General features: G+C 41.9%; 1 protein-coding gene across 1 annotated transcript in view; it reads left to right on the top strand.

Moving 5' to 3' along the window:
• Nucleotides 1-8,781, top strand: part of LOC102939649 (netrin-4) — a 66,933-nt gene extending 58,152 nt beyond the window's left edge. The window contains exon 10 of the mRNA XM_007059957.4: nucleotides 1,574-8,781. Within this exon, the coding sequence (XP_007060019.1) occupies nucleotides 1,574-1,710 (137 nt within the window). The 3' untranslated portion in view covers nucleotides 1,711-8,781. The remainder of the gene's footprint in view (nucleotides 1-1,573) is intronic.
• The last annotated feature ends 9,239 nt before the right edge of the window (nucleotides 8,782-18,020 follow it).

Genomic DNA, 18,020 nt, shown 5'->3' with positions numbered 1-18,020 from the left:
CTGTGGTTATGCCTCTAATCCTATGGGGATGTGGTGGTTACATTTCCTGGAGTTGCCTGAGCTGCTGTTAAAGATCCTTATTGTGTCAGGAGAATGTGCATTGTTGTACGAGAAGAATACCGAGCTGGCAGTTGTCATGTCAAACAGCCATTTCAGCTAATCTGTGTGGCGCACACAGATTAATCTAGCCCTTTAGACTGCTCACCATCCAATCGGAACACTGCCTCGGCTCAGGCACTTTAATAATTGTGTTTATTTTGTTCCTCACCAGAAAACACTGACTGACAATGCGGTCTTTCTGTTGCTGCAGATTTCAGCTATGATGGGGGAGGGAAGGCAAGATCTGTACCTTCCCCCTCCCCCCTTGCCTATCATCCAGAAATTTTGTTCCACACATTGAACCCGAAGTAATAAAACTTTGGATATTAACAGGTTGGATATAAAAAGGCTGCCAATCCCCCCCCGCCCTCTCCCGCGGATGGATGTCCAAGCTTCATTTCAATTAAAAATCAAGTAATCACATACACATGACATAAATACACAAGCAACCAGATACCATACAACAGCCATATGCAATAAGGCACAAACAAGAAAGAAAAACACAGACACAGCAGACAAACGGATACACAATAACAGACGCACACACACCAGGCGTATGGATAGGAACACACACACGTTGCTGAAAATAAGACAGTGTAAATTGCGAGCCAAAATCTAGCCATCCTTTTCAGTTGGTGAATGTTTCTTTGTTGTGTTTTAATGACTAGGGAATTTTCACCTTCCACTTGTGTTTTGTGCTTTTAAACCAACAAAATCAAGATAACTTCAGAGGGACACAGCTCCCTCCATAACCTGCTCCAAGGTGCTTTAGCTGTTACAAGGGCCTCTGAACAGTAAGGGAATTTTACATATCATACCGGATACAATACACAACAAAAAAACACCTCTGTGTTTAATGCAAAACATCGTGATTTTCAGTGGTGCCTCAGTCTGGCCTTTCCTTGAAGGTGTACAATTTTGTACGAACTAGCACATTTTCTGTACACTAGCAGTTGCGTGTGCAGATGATAATCTAACAGGGATGCTTTACAATTCTCACATTCAAAACCAGCCCACACCTGGCAAGACCTGATTCTGCTGTCACTTGTACCTGTGCAAACAAGGAGTAGTTGCACTGAAACCTATGGAGTTAAATTGGTGTAAAAACCAAATCAAACCCCAAACGCCACAACAACAAAAAACCAGTGACAGGGAGATCAGAATCAAACCCAATCGCTTGCTGGTGCAGATGTTAAGATTTTGAAAGGTCTTAAACCCCTTGGAACAAATAAGGTTTGTGTGTGAAGGTTCTAATATGTGCACACGCACGTTAGAATGTATTGCTGGTGTACAGAGGAATTAGTGCAAAGAAAGTGTATGCACATAAAACTGTATGCGCACAACCTGGAATACTCATTTTAAAAAAAAAAGGTTGAAGCTAGCTAAGGTGCAAGATCCTGATTCCCCGGGGAGTGGAGATATTAAGTATGTACTCCTCTGTTTTATTTATTTAAGTAATTATTTTTTTAACCAGGAACAGATTACCTGATAGCAGGCCAGGAGGACTCAAGGACCAGCAAACTCCTCGTGAATATGAACAGTCTGGTGAAACCCTGGAAGGCATATTTGGGAAAACAAGTAGCAGACATTCTTCGAACTGGGTGCAAATAATTTCTTCTTCAGAAGTTAAAGTCATAAACTTTATATTTTAATAACACTGTGGTGAAAGGTGTAGCTAGTTCATATATTACCATGCAACACCTTCCTAGCTAAGGGGACAAAAGTGGACTTACCCTCCTTTCCCTCATTATGTGTTTAAACCAGGAATCCTTGGACATAACTTTTCTTCCATAATTACACACTGTCTTATATGAAATTAACCAACACATCACATATAGGTTACAAATCACAGTTCTTAGCTTGAAGCCATTTTCACAGCTCCCAGAGATTCACTCTCAGGGGAGAAGCAGAAGCTATGGTTTATGTGTTTCCACTCTTCAGGAATGAATCTGGTATCGATACTTATAAACCGCTTGCATAGTGCAGTCATTACTCCGGTGTCATTTCTTTATTTAAGTGGCCATTAATGGGCAAAAAAATTTCAGCTTTGCACGTGGCAAAATATTAAACAGTCAGCATGTCAAATGACACTTGATTTGTTTGAAAAGAGCTGAGTTATTTTATTTTACCAAGCAAACTGCAGTTAGATCAATATAAGACACGTTGCTTTCTCGAGTGAAAATATCACATTGCTGCACAGAGACTAATGCTGGAACTTTATCTGGTGAGGGCCTCTACAGATGGGAGTTGTCAAAGTCAATGCCTAATGTGAAAGCACTTCTGGTTCAGTGTGGAATCCTGACGCCGCACTCATCTATTCTATCAAAGGTCTCCTCGTTCTTTGCTATTTGTACTGTCACACAACAGGTTTCAGAATGACTGCTGCTAAAAAGCCTTGTGCCAGTACAGTAGTGTCAAGCTGCAGCTCCAGACCCATAGGAGAAGGTGATGGAAGCTGGCCCAGATCTGAGTTTGTGAAGCTACAGTAGATAGAGGTGTGAAGGGGCAGCAGGCTGTGCCAATTTGAGGATTAAGCAAGGTGTTGATGTCTCATAGGGCAGCTACCTTGTTATTTTGATCAATGCCCTTGAGGCCATGCTCATTATTTAATTGTCGCTACCGTTTTCACTCTGCTGTTACTCTTGCCCCCTTTGTGTGTTGTACTGTAATAGTCAAGTGATGTTACCTTTCAGTTGTGCTTGAAGTTTGTTTAGCGTGAGAAGCAGGGGTGGTAGCATCTCCACTCTAAGTAAAGTCCTGCTGTTCTGCAGAAGGAGTCCCCAGTAGATTTATTTTAGTCTGTTCCACAGTTAGTAAGAAGCCAGTCCGTGGAAATGTGAGTTCCTCAGAGTACAGTGGGGAGGGGGAAGGGAACGATCTCCTCCCGGTCTCTGCCCAAGTGACAGGAAACTCATGACCAAACTGAGAGGGTAAAGGAGTATGTTCCTTTGATAAGTGAAGCATCAATCAGAACTCTGTTCAAAGATATCCTTTTTTTTGTTTGTTCATATATGCAGCTTTTGCACATCTTTGTCTATGCTTACAGGAAGAGGAGATGGGGTTTGATCTGCATGCCACTCAGTCACTGTGACATGAAGGAATCTAGGACAGCCCAATAGCCATGAAAAGAAAGTGGTGGGTCTGGGTTATGAAGTATCTGATGAGAAAGAGATAAATTATCGGCATGTTCAACTAATGCAGTTGGGTGACAAGTATCTGAAGACCAGGGATCCTGGAATGCCAGATCTACTTTTTTATGACCATTGTTTGCTACCCCTGCTTTTATGTAGGGCCTGATGCACATCAGAACAGCAAAAGGACACATTTCAGATCATTTGTAAAGAGAAGACCAGCAGAAATTTCTTGGAATATTCTTCCAGCTTAGGTGAAATTCTGGATGGGCATCACCTTGAAGTGACGCAATGTGTGTTTACATAAACAACCTTTCCCTCCTCCCTTCACCCAGCCCCCTCAATCTATGGATGCATTATATATTGTCTCAGGCCAACATGACATCATCCTATGTTTGGCTGTGAATTCAAAGGAGGTTCAGTCAGTTAGCTAGCTGGACTGATGAAATATTCCTAAACCCATTATTGCTCCTACAATGGCCCTGTTAAAAGCAACTTTCCATTTTGTGCCTGCAGTTTTGTAAATGCAAGTGCAATCAATATCACTTAGATGTCAAACTGTTTGGTTGCAAATAACATTGATGATACCTTCAAATTTGCAGGCACAAAATGGGGAGCTGAATAGAAGCTCCTTTCAAAATCAGGTCTATACAGTATATTGCCTCACGCACAAGTGGATCTAACTGCCCTTGGATAATGTCACTTAACTATAGGCTTGTTCCAGTTTTAAAGCTATCCTGTGGGAAAGGAAGCTCCACATAGTTATTTCAGTAGTTAGTTGTTTTAGATTTCTGTGCTTTTAAGTAAATATACATAGTACCTTGGGGGATTCCTTTATTTGTATTTAGTTCAATTTTCAAAGGAGCCCAGGCCACTCAGTTCCCATAGAAATGAAGTGGGACATCGGAGCCTAATTTCCTTAGGCACCTTTGCAGATCCCATCCTAGAAGTATGTCCTGTTCACATTGAAACTAGCACAGAACTTGTCATCTCCACTTCATAGTTAACTAGACGTATTCATGGGACATATTATGATATGGATAGAGGTTCCCATCTGATCGTATACATTGACCCCACTCCCTCCCCAAAATTTGTTTTCTCCTAAGGAGCACAAATGCTGTGTTTTCTTTTTCCTGTCATGGCAGGAGGAAAAAAGTCACTATTATCCATTTGTTGCTACCTAAAGCAGTAACCAAGAATTTGGCATCTCTGATTAGACATTTAATTAATGTAATAAAACACTATGCACCACTAAAGTGGCTTTATTTAAAATGTCAGCCCATTAAGTTAGAGTAGCAATCAAGTGATATTGTTTTCATTCCTGTGTCCAGAAACAGACTGACTACAAGGATTAGCTAGTCATCTTCTTTTAAAGACCATTAAAAATAATGATGTGTTTAGATGACTTTACAGTCCATTCTCAAAGGGCCTATTAGGAAGAGTTTCAATAAAGTAAAGCCTAGGGTGAGAGAATGTGTTTGAGAGCATTTAACAAATGCATTTATATTTACCACTGTGTGTGCTTCTTATCTGCTGAAGGTCATATTCTGTTCTCATTTACCCATGTGCTATCCCATTGAGCTAAATGGCATTGCAGAGGGTGTAAATCACAGGACTAGAAGGTTCTCCCTCCACAGCTATTTTAATTTCCAGGGGTGAAACTTACCCTTTTTGTGGGAACCTGAGAAGGGAACCCCTTGCAGTGACCGTTTCAGGTTATGGACTGGGATAGTGACCAGTGCCTTTGTTCTTTTCAGCATGCAGGCTGCTGAATCCACATAGTCCGGTCAAGCCCTTCCTCTGATCTGCCACCAATACACTCCTCCATGCCAGTTTATTTGGCATCAGTAGGAGCCCACTATGCAGCATCCACTCAGTCTGCCTGCCTACTCCATGTAGGGCTACTGCAGGAAGTGGGGAATCACCAGCTCAGAGGGCCTTGTACTAGCCTTTCAAGGGGATATGAATTCCACGCTTACAGAGCTTCTATGTGCCTAATCTTATATGTAAGGGAGGAGGTTATGTGTAGCTTTGTAATGGGGTTCACTCACCGTTAGGGTGCCTCCTCCTGGCTATTCAGGTGATTAGCTCCATCCACATCTGATGCCCTATTGTTTGCTCTCACCGTGGCCCCTCCCACCCTCTGGGACTCAGCATGCTCCCTCTCCATAACTTGGCCCTTGGACCAGGTCACTATACATGTTTCCCCTTCCAGAATACCAAAGTCTCTCCAAATCAACTGTCCAGTTGCCTTCCCAAGCCATCCTCTAATTCAAGACTATGCCACTTTCCTCAGTGGAGGGGTATGGGACCCAAGCCTGCCCATTACTCCAGATTCCAGCATAGGGACTCTGTTCAGCAACCATGGTCCACTGACCCCCAGACCTCAATGCTATTTCCCTGCTCTTCTTCCTATTTTTCTCCCCTAGCTCTACCCCGCCACCTCAGGTTACCAGTAGAGCTCCCTCTGCTATTCCACCCTTTTCAGTTTCTTGCCAATTTATATTCCAAACACACTTTCCTCCTCCCAGGGAGTGACTGTAGACTACTTCTCCTACAACCCCTTCTGTTTTCAGCTTGCTGGTTTTGTATGAGACCAGCCTACACCTGCTCAGCTGAAATTCATCTTCTATTAGGGCTTGCCTGGCCAGCCTAATTCTCTGCCAGGCGCAGTTTTTACTGGGTTAATTAGCCCCTTCCCAGCTATCTTAACCCTCCCAGGTGATGTGTGGAATGAATACTTCATCACAAGCTTATACATAAAGCTTTGCAATGTACCTTAACGCCAACTTTCAACTGGGTGATTCCCTACCATATTCATCCATTTGTGCCAGACTGTGGTGGCTTTGTGGTATATGCAAATGCCCACTGCAAACCAGAGTGGGCATGGCCCCACTAAGTCGCAGGACCTCCTGGTCAACCTCCTCCTGGCCCTGGCTAAAGTGGCCATCTATAAAACCAGGGTGAGGAGGTTGGCCGACGGAGTCTCCTGCGACTGCGGGGCCTATTTCCGATCCTCTGTCCGTTCACGCCTCCGGGCAGAGTTCCTCTGGGCGGCATCCACTGACTCCCTTGACGCCTTTGAGGAGCGGTGGGCGCTGTCTGGGGTTCTCTGCTCGGTGTCCCCATCCGGTTCCCTTCGTTTGACTCTTTGACCGCTCTCCCGTCCCTGTTGTTCATTAGTTGTCCCCCGTAATTATTTGGTTTCCCAGGTCCTCTGGATCCCCAGCTTAGGCTGCGGGGGGGGGATCCTTTAGCAGGGGGTGAGCTTCGCCCGCCCACTTCCTGAATCCCAATAAGGCAAACCAGAGTGGGACCAACACATTTACATCACTAATGGTCAAGCTACTATGTTCTTGAATCTATTGCAGCCATTTCTTATAACCAGGGATCTGTCTCATCATGAAAAATATTCATTAATATCATTCCCAAGTGTTCTATCAATATTAGATGGGAGATTTGAAACAAAGGTACTTTCATAATCTCTATCACTTCCCTTGGGATCCATTGTAACAAAAACAATCAGGCTAACAATTTTTTTTTGCATTCAGATACATTCTCCATTGTGTAGCCAAACGTTTCCAAAAGTGAATCAGCTGACATACAATAATGTGTGAGGAGTGCGGAACAACTGAGGGCAAACGTGAAAAAATATGCATAGGTTTTTTTCCCCCTTCCTCTCTTTCATCCTATTTGATGGTGGCTGGAGAGCTGAGTCTACTTCCTATTCTACAATCTCCATTACTTAGAAATACTACACATTCCATTTTGACTGTCAGGCTAACTGCTGTCTGATGGCTTCTGCTTTGCAATCATTCAGGGTAAGCAGATACCCCACCAGCGTGTGACACTGGTGAGCCTACAGGTTGAAGGTACAGAATAGAAGCCAGTTATGGTCAGCCTAAGAGCAAGTTGACTTTGCTATTATTCCCAGCTGTTCATGAGATCTCTGGTTAACTAGCCCAAGAAGAAAGTCAAAGAATGGGGAACAAAACTGAAAATTATGCAGAACTATAGTGTCCAGCCAAACGATAGTACCAGCATGCTCTGCAGTGCTATAAAGCATGTAGCCTGCCTGAAAATAAACGTCCGAAGTACAAATGAACTCCACAGATTTGAGTGAGAACAGAGTTCACTATTTGCAATGGAATTAAGACTGTATAAAGGGATGGTTATCTTGGGTATGGGGAAAAAAAAACTTTCATATACTGTGATGGCTCAGAAGAAGATTATTGTGAGACAACGTGACACTATCAATACTTCCCAGAAGTAATTGCTACGTATTTCCTGAGACCAGAACAAACAAGGCCCTACAGAACTAACAAGAGGATCTGCCAAAGAAGATGCACCTATTGAAATGGGAAAAGAAATCTGTTGGTCTTGTCCAGGGGTTGCTGAATACAGCTCTCCAGTACTTTCTACCAGATTGTCCTATCATCAGCTTTGCCAAAAAGCAGCAAAGACAGGGCAGCTGTGTTACACTCTGATGCACCCCAAACACCAGGAAATCAAAACAAGACACACAGGTAGGTGGTCAATCAAAAACATGTAATAACTCTAAACCAGTTAAGTCAGCAACAGTCCAAATGGCAGGTACGTAGCAGAAGGATCAGTGTAACTGCACACACCCAACACTGTGTGTACATACACACATGTGCACACCCACCCACACACAGAAGAACAGGAAATGGAACACTGAATTCAGGGAGCAGGAACCAGGAAACAAACAGAAACAAGGAGCAGGAAGCAATAAGCAGGAAGTCAACACAGACCAGTCATCAGCATCAATACTGAAAATGGTCATACGAACAATCCAACCCAAACCATAGTAGACAGGTTGCCCTATCGCTAGCTGTTATCACATGCCAAGAAGTAGCAAAGACAGCAGGTAGGCCCTGCCTAATGATGAAATAATAGCGTTTACCCCCAAGAAAAGTATGGAAAGCACTGGAGGAGTTACACTGGGGCAGGGAAGGGAACAGGCTGAACGCAGCAGCATATGTGGAGAGGAGGCAGCAGCACCATTAGGACAGTTTCAAGTCAGAGCAACTATCTGTGAGAGTTGTGCAGCTCACGTATCAAATAAAATGTGGCCACATCTATCCTAGTCTTGGTAGGGAACTTTAAAGGATCAAAATAGTTCACTGGGTAGTTCTTTGTGAGTGCTGAGCTCAATATGCAAGGTTGCTATGTTGTATTTAATCATGCTTCTGCATCTCCTGCTTTTGTACACTGGTACAGCAAGCAGATAGGCGGAAGGAGGCAGAAGGAAGGCAAACAGACCTACATACAATATTGTATTACTTTGGCAAGAGTGGCTCATTCTTCTAACTGCTATACAGAGCAAGGTTTCTCTGTAGTGTTCTCCATCTGTGTATCTCAGATTGTTTCAGTGCTGCCTGATGTAAGCTTTCCTTGAATTTATCTAATTCACATGGTGTTCTCTCCAGGGTTCCTCAAACCTGGAAAAGTGATTGTGTTATTTGTAACGTGTTGTGCACATTTTCTGTTTTGTACTTAAACTTTGATTAAAAATACTGATAGAAATGTATATTGATCTTGAGTTTGGGTTTTTATGTTTTAAACTATGTGATTTTCAGGCCAAATTACACTAGTTCTGTTGAAGTTAATAAACCTGAAACATTCCAGACATCAAACTCTTGGTTCAATAGTCTTGCACAGAGTAAAAGAAACAGGAGGAAAGAATTTAGTTAAGGAAATTGTACCAATTTTCCTAGCAAGCTAATTCTCACTATTAAAAACTAATATGTATATTTTGTGTGTATAATAAACACACAAAAGAAAGTGTCAAAAATAGATGCTGATGACTTGTATCAACAGCATATTAATTCAGAATTTCAGCCCAGGTCCTTCAAAACCTTATATGGGTATTTAACTTTAGTAATATGAGTAGCACTTAGGAGCATAACATTACACATGTATAAATGCTTGCAAGTTTGGGACCTTAAAGCTCATCACTACATTCCAAAATCACTCCATGGAGCCTAATTATTGCCCACACCAGGCATCAGGCACAACAAAATACAAGTTCAAGGTGGGTGGAGAAGCCTTGACTCTGGTCTGCCCAAAACTTATGTAGGCTTAAAACTACTACTTTTTTTGGGTTCATAATTACTTTTGCTTTTAATACACAAAAATAAATGCATCACAGAGATTTGGCAGTGTGACTTTGGCATTGATTTTGTGCTAGCTCTTTGGTACATATTATGAGTTCAGGATCCTTGCAGGTCTTCCTACTGAGATGTCTGCACCTCCATTCTCAGCAGGCCTTACTCTGCATGCAGATGATTAACACAACGAACAACACTGAGGCTTCAATCCATGTCTTATTGACATGATATAACATAATATGTCAATAAGAAGGTGACCTTTTGAACTGTGGGGCAACATTCACTGTTGGCATAAACTGCAGGGGATTTATTACAATAAAATCAATTCTGCCTAGACAGGTGTAACTCCCATTAAAGCTAATGGTAGCTGATTTACCAAGGCAGAATTTAGCAATGGGAATTGTGCCTATGTATCTGAAAGCAGTACTATATGTAGTGTAGTTGTAGCCAGGTTGGTCCCAGGAGATCAGAGAGACAAGGGGGGTGAGGTAATATCTTTTACTGGACCAACTTCTGTTGGTCAGAGACACCAGCTTTCGAGCTCTGTGTGGCTTGAAAGCTTGTCTCTCTATCACCAACAGAAGGGGTTCCAATAGTACTGTAAAGTATATACTCCCTTAAGTACAGTACAGTATATACCCCTTTAACTAAAGTAGTTCCATGTGTTACAGCTGTACAAGTACATGACTCTCAGTTTGTTAACTGAATTTAAATTACAGGAACAACGTGGTGCCTAACAACACAAACAGCTTCAGTATCTAGAAAACAAGTGGCTCAGTACTCAGTCTCTGAACACTGCTGAATTTCAGGGAAGCTCAGATCTGGGTCTGTGCTTTGTGGCTCAAACCCATATCTAATTAATGCATTTGTAATGACTTTTTTAAAAGAGAGCAAAGATCATAGGCATTGAGGACTTTTCCATTTTTAACTGAGGAGATACAATGCCTGTTTATTACTGTAGCGGGCATGGCTACAAAAGTTATGTCATGGAGCCGCTTCAGGATGTAAACTGGTCACTTGGATGTTTGTTCTTGTTCCCCCTTCCACGTACACTAGTAAACAAGTGGGTAAGTGTATTATGAGTGGGGGGTTTTCCTGCAAAGTATCAGGTTTTTGTAACTTCCGGAGATAAGACACCAAACCCGCTGGACCAATAATCTGATTTGGTACAGCAAATCCTACTCTCACTTTCCCCCTTCACCTCACTGCTATGGGATCCGAGCTAGTCGTCAATGAGCAATCACTACAAATCTTCCAATGCTCTTTGTGTTGGCTGCCATGGAGCCTTCATGAGCTGTCTGCTCACTGATATATCGACGCTAATCTGTAACACGCTTTTCTTTTTTTGTGCATTTACTCTTGTTTTAGAGACTGCCTCTCCTTTTGGTCTCTTTATGTTCGGCCTCTGAGTGCGGTTTATGCTAAGGATATGGAATTCGAGCTGGGAGAGAGAGAAAAATAAAAATAAAGGCCAACGATCCTAGCAGAAAATAAAGTTAATAAGAGAAAGGAGAAGCTGACAGTTCACTATTAGGAAGCCTCTATCACACATTACCCCTTGACACCAGTGGTGGAAAACTGCCAACTCCAAAGTCTATTTTCCTTGAATTGCAAAAGTGTTTTTTTTTTTTTAAAGCAACAACACTGCACTCACCCCAACAAGTAGGACAAAAGGCCCATTATTAATTATTTCAATTAAATCAGCAAATGACAGGAAATAAAGCAACATTCCAAGCATTTTAATGCGCTACGCAGGCTCCTCCAGTGGATCAAAACGTATGAAAAAAATTGCTCTGGCTTAAACCGTTGGTGGCGGCGGGTACAAAGCAAATTGCAACCTTTTACTGATACTATTAACATGTTAATAGCAGCCTGAGCTTTTAAAAGTTCACGAGTAAAAATAACCATGCATTGCAGTTGCTTACTTTCTACTGCTCAAAACCAGGCACGTGTTAAATTGATGAGCCTCTCTTCCCCAACCCCTTCCCCACTTTGCTGTTCTAAGAAAGAAGGGCTACTGAGCAGGGGCTGGCACGGGTCGATGACCTAGCGCCTCCCTCCCGTCTGCGGAAACTGGACTTTTGGTGTTCGATCGGTACATCTGACCGGACACTGCCAGGTGCCCTTTTTGACCAGACTCTCTGGTTGAAAATCTAACACCTGGCAACCCTAATGGGGGCAGGCGACAAAAGCCCGCAGATAAGTCCAAAACATGGAAACGTGGGTGAAGAGTCAGAATCTGGGGAGAACGTGGGTAATCATAGCAGGGACAAAGGAGACAAGAGGGAATATAGAGGGGAAATCTAATGAACATTTTAGATAGCTGTACACTAATGCAAGAAGTATGGGAAATAAATGGGAAGAATTAGAAATACTAGCGAATAATCACAATTATGATACAATTGGCATCACAGAGACATCTTAGGATAATTCACATGATTCGAATATTGGTATAAAAGGTTACAGCTTGCTCAGGAAGAACGGACAGGGAAAAAAGGGATGAGGTATTATGTTGTATATCAAAGATATATGCACTTGCACTGAGGTTGAGATAGAAGTGGGAGGTAGACCTGTTGAAAGTCTCTGGGGTAATAAACAAGGATGATGTCATGGTAGGGGTTTAGTATAGGCCGCCTACATAGGAAGAAGAGGTGGATGAGCCTTTTTAAAAAAAACAAAAACCAACTAACAAAATCATCCAAAGCACAGGATTTGGTGGTGATGGAGGACTTCAACTCTCCAGATATCTATTGGGAAAATAATACAGCAGGGCACAGATTATTCAACAAGTTCCTGGAATGCATTGGAGATCACCTTTTAGTGCAAATGGTTGAGAAAGCAACTGTGGGAGGCTGTTCTAGATTGGATTCTGACAAATAGAGGTGAACTTGTTGAGAATTTGAACACGGAAGGCAGCTTGAGTAAAAGTGATCATGAAATGATAGAGTTCAGGATTCTAAGGAATGGTAGGAGGGAAAACAACAGATTAAAGACAATGGAGTTCAAGAAGGCAGACTTTAGCAAACTCAGAGAACTGGTAGGAAAGATCCTTTGGGAAGAAAATCGAGGGGGAAAAAAAAAAAAAACTTCGGAAGAGCTCGCAGTTTTTTTTAAAAGAGACATTATTAAGGGGACAAAATCAACCTATCCTAATGCGTAGGAAAGATCGGAAGTATGGTAAGAGACCGCCCTAGTTTAACCAGGAGATCTTCAATGACTTGAAACTCAAAAAAAAAGTCATACAAAAAGTGGAAACTAGGTCAAATTAGAATTATGAATATAAAAAAATAACACTAGCATCTAGGGACAAAATTAGAAAGGCCAAGACACAAAACAAGATTAAACAAGCTAGGGACATAAAGGGTAACAAGAAAACATTTTACAAAGACATTAGAAGCAAGAGGAAGACCAAGAACAGGGTAGTCCCATTACTCAATGAGGAAGGAAAGACAATAACAGAAAACACAACAATCAGCAAAGTATTAAATGCCTTTTTTGTTTCGGGTTTCACCAAAAAAGTTAGCAGTGATTGGACGATGAACATAGAGAACATCAAGGTAAGTAGGGTAGGATCTGAGGCTAAAACAGGGAAAGAACAAGTTAAGAATTAATTAGATAAGTTAGATGTCTTCACTTTGGAAGGGCCTGATTAAATATATGCTAGAATAATTAGGGCACTGGCTGAAGAGATCTCTGAGCCATTTGCCATTATCTTTGAGAACTGATGGAGAATGGAGAGATCCCAGAAGACTGGAAAAGGGAAACTATAATACCTATCTATAAAAAGGGGAATAAGGACAAGCCAGGGAATTATAGACCAGTCATCTTAACTTCAGTGCCCGGAAAGATAATGGAGCAAATAATCAATCAATTTGTAAGCACCTAAAAATAATGTGATAAGCAACAGTCAATGTCAAAACACAGGGTAGCAAGCCTTGTGGCTAAGGAGAAAGCCATATATTTGATATATCTAGGCTTTTGATAGTCTTCATTCCTTGCAAACACCACTCATGTTCTAGCTAATCTGTTGTAAAGATGCGAAGTGTGTTAGATATTTTAAAAAGGAATACCTATGTACAGCGTTATAAAAAAGATATGATTAAATAAACCTCAAAAGTCCCATTGTAACCCCCAAGGAGCTTACTTGGTTCCTGGCTGTCTGTGCTTGTAACTCAGGGAGAGGCATGCTGTCCCTGGGAGGAAGGGGGGCCAAGGGCAGACTAGGCAGTCTGCTAGGCAACCAAGAGGGAGAGAGGAGAGAGACTATTTGGGGCGCCCACTGGGTAGGGGGAGGATAGCAGGGTGCCTGTATAGCCACCAGTATGCCTGCTAAGAGGAGGAGCAGTGACTGAGAAAAAGGAGGGAGGTAGAGTCAAATGACTGAGGAAAAAAAAGCCTGGTAAGAAGAGCTACCTTGATCAATAGGAAGTGAGATATCCTACCGTGGGAGCACTGGAGAGGGGAGAAGCCATTTTGGAGGAGTCAGGAGCCAGCCACTGCAAAAGCAGGATTTGCTATGTGGTGAGAGGTCCTGAGTCCCAGGCCTGCATGCAGGGGGCCCGAGAATTGGCCTCTGGATACCTGGCAGCAAGTCTTAAGCTTGGTCCTTTCCCCATTCAAGGTGACTCCCCAATGTATATAATTTTGTCGGGAAAACTCCCTACCCAGCCAGGTGAGTTAGCCCTCCAGCACCCTAGATCCACTCAGTTACCATGTGGCAAATACTGCTCTTGCTGCTAGTTTGGGCTGCCCACTTGCTGTGAGTGTATGTGAGCACTATGGTAGGAGGTTGGAGTTCAGATTTTACTAGAGCAACTACATCCCTTTGTGGTGACGGGAAATCTTAGGAACAGAAACAGCTTGATTCCTGCATGAAGAAGATGCCTACCAACTAGTTGCTGAGGAGTCGAGAATGATTCATCTCTGAACCAGAGGATCGTTTGTGGGGTTGTGAGTACACCATCTTTTAGTCAGTCAGGGAAACTGTTTGACTAAGCGGGGGACTCTCAAACAGTTTCCCTGACTAAGCGGGGTACTATCAATCAGGGAAATTGTTTGATAGTCCCCCTGCATTGTGTCCTCAAGCCAGGGGGCAAAGGTTTGGGGATTTTATTATCTGTGGCCTACTAAACTTGGGGAGGGACTTACCATCTTATACCCATGTGAGAGTTATGTGGACTGTACTGAACCAAGTCAGCCAAGTTGCTTTGCTGCTACAGATGATCTTGTTCTCACAGGTCATCAAGAGCCCCCGCAAAGTACACGTAGCAATGGGACACTAAATTTTACTCTTGTTCTGAGGTCATGTGACTGGGGAAATTCATCAGTATTATCATGGCACCGCTGACTCAGAGTAGGTTTTACCCTGTCATTTATTTTATGTTTAAAAGAATTACTCTGTTGAATATATTGCATGTGTTTGGGTTACTTCTTGGGAGTCTCCAACTATCTGGAAGTAAGGGGGGGTTATCCTGTGGTTAGAATTTTCCTGCCAAGCTGCCCTGGTGATCTTGCTAATGAGGCATGATGGGGGTGGAGGCACCGCCAAATATATTCATATGGGAAGAAAAAAAGGAAGTTACACCCTGCTGAGATGAAGGCAGAACCCTGACCTCTCAATCAAAACCTGTAAGGAGATTGGTGTTAAAAGGAGGTAACTGGGTGGAGAGGGATGTTACCTACTATTAAACAAACAAAAAGTCCTTCAAAGACTTTTTGACCTAGATTTTGTCTGGTTAAGACTGCATAAAACGGATGCAACTGTTGGCAACCCTTTAACAGACAATTCATTCCAAACATTTAGGTGTATTGTTATGTCTCTCAAAAAGATTTTTTTTTTTAAAAAAAAGGTTAATTGAATCAGTAATTGTTTATTATATTTAAAAGGAATTGTTCAGGAAAGACACTAGGGTCACGTCTTCACTAGCAATGCTTTAGCGTTGCTAGTGTAGTCACGGCAGAGCGCTGGGAGAGAACTCGCCCAGCGATCGAAAAAACCCATCTCTGCAAGGGGTACTGCACCCAGCGCTGGGGCACTGTCTACACTGGTGCGTTACAGCGCTGAAACCTGCTGAGCTCAGGGGGGTGTTTTTTCACACCCCTGAGCAAGAAAGTTGCAGCGCTGTAAAGTGCCAGTGTAGACAAGGCCTGAGGAAATGGGTCATACCTAAAACCCTAAGTCAGATGTCAGCAGTCCAGGTAGACAACCATAAATCTTTATTCATGTGTAGGTTAGGTCAGCAACTTCACTTTGTCTTCTTTACTGTCTGACTCATAAGCTCTTTATTAACAAATTAAAGATAAATGTGATGCAATAAATTTACATAGAACTTGTCCACAATTCCTTTAGGGCCCTGCAAAACAAGCTCAGGAATATCCCAGATCAGACACTGAAGATCTGCCACTTTAAAAAAAATAAGGTATGTTTGTGGCAGAGATCCAGTACATATTGTTAAAAGTAGTAAACAAAAGAAATTGAAAAAGCAGCAATATTTGCCACATGCAGGTCTATATTCTATCTCCAGCAACTAATAAAAGTGACCCCTTGTCTACAATTTCACCAGCCTACCACATAATGTTGAGAAGCATTTTATCATCTGTTACTTCTTAAAACAGCCTTGACTGATTACAGGTTTAAATTGGAGCGTGCATGTATAAAAGAGAAACAGCACCAATAAAAGGTAGTACTGGTGAAGGTGTAGTATGATGGAGTTGTACCAGCCTTGCACAAATACCCATATTAACATATAAAGTAAAGGAAAGGTTATAGCAACGATCTGCAGCCCAGTAACACTCAGCTGTTTCTTTTATCTGTCCCTCTCTCCTCATAAGAGCGGCCATACTAGCTCAGACCAAAGGTCCGTCTAGCCCAGTATCCTGTCTTCCAATAGTGACCCAATGCCAGGTGCTTCAGAGGCAATGAACAGAACAGATAATCATCAAGTGGTAATCATCCATTTAAAACTAGGAAGTTTCCTTCCTATCCTGAGTAGGCAGGCTCTTCATACAATTTTTCTAATATTTCTAAGGACATGGATATTAATCAGAAGAGAGAACTCTTCTGGAGACTGATTCTAGTTGCAATTACCAGTGACAACAAGACTACGCGTAAGTCAGCTAGCCTCTCTGTGCCTCAATTGTTTCAGCTGTAAAATAGTAATATTTAAGCATCTGCTCTGTTAGTGAGCCCCCATACCACCTTTTATATAAGTGCAAAATACATTATATGACTAATGGATTTTAAATCCCAAAAGCAAGGGTTTTTTACACTGTTTTACTACTGTTAACACAGCAGAGTACTGTGCCCACATACCATGACGAGGAAAGCAGTGCAAGAACCTACACAGAATGAACTGCATACTATATTTTGGCTTGTGCATCACTCTCCACTAAATAAGCCTTTAGCAGACTTTTAGGTCTCAAGTGCAGTTTGTAGAGCTGGCAGTTAGAAATGGTCAAAAAAAGAAAATTTTGGAAATTGAGCAGAATTGATCTGCAAGTCACTGAAAAATAAAAGTGTAATTATTCCATTTTTAGAGCCACTTTTCAAAGTGTAATTGCATTTTAAGGGACAGCATGAAGAATGAGTGGTGGCTCAATTATTTTAGCCACTAACTTCTAGATTTTTGGTTAAGAAAGAAACTTCTATTGAGTTCTCTTTAAAAGGTAAACCATCATCGCCTGCAATTCCAGAATTCCCTTTTATGAAATACTCAGGAGCTTTTAAAAGTGGTTGGCTATCTACACATCTTGTGTACATATAGAAACTTTTGTAATTTTTACTTAGATTGTTTGATGCAGGGACCATCCTTTTCTTCTGTTTAATACAACACCTAGCACAATGGGGTGCTGGTCCATGACTGGGACTCCTAGGCACTATCTCACTACAGATAATTTAGGCCAAAAGAAACCCTAAAGTACGTTAAGCTATATGCTGTAAATACAACAATCCTTTCATCATCCAGTGTAATGCACTGGGGTAGAACACAGTAACTTTTCGACAGCGCACAGAGTCTGGAACAAGAAATTACGAACAATAGAAATGGCATTAGAATGCCATTAGAAATGGCAGGAGGCAACTTAGTTTTAATTTATGACAAGTTACCCAATCTACTCTTAATTGTAAAATTGTATACTGAAAGTTGACATTGTTTTAGTTAGGAAATTAAAACTGTAAGCTCTCTGAGGAAAGGACTATATGCTCCTTCCTGTTTGTACAGCATACAGAAGGTACAACTAGGAACAAATACATAATGATTTTTGACAGTATGGGACAGGCTGACAAGGGACTGAAGTATGGATTGAGATGCAACACAAATACAAGGCTAGAACTCATCCATTCTGTATTCAGTACACAGATGCTTCAAATACTCAGTTACAGATAATAAATCCTAAAGCAGCAAGGTGACAAGGCAGCGTGGGAAAGAAAAGCACACCATAGAAGCACAACAGGCAAGCAATTCTGAGAACAGAGCACTCCTTCACACTCTGGTATTCCTTTAACAAATCACAAGCTGGGTTTCCTTTTGAAAAACAAAGGTTCAGATACACGTGATTCGTTATCAGTGCTCAGTATTTTTCTGTTTGTCTGAAATTTCATTTCTTCATGACCCAAATGCCTAGTCATCAAGGTTTATCACTGTCACTTTTGTGCCCACTT

The sequence above is a fragment of the Chelonia mydas genome, chromosome 7 (assembly GCF_015237465.2).
Source record: "Chelonia mydas isolate rCheMyd1 chromosome 7, rCheMyd1.pri.v2, whole genome shotgun sequence".
Lineage (NCBI taxonomy): Eukaryota > Metazoa > Chordata > Testudines > Cheloniidae > Chelonia > Chelonia mydas.
The sequence above is the reverse complement of the archived record's forward strand: the minus strand, read 5'-3'. Positions and strand labels throughout refer to the sequence as shown.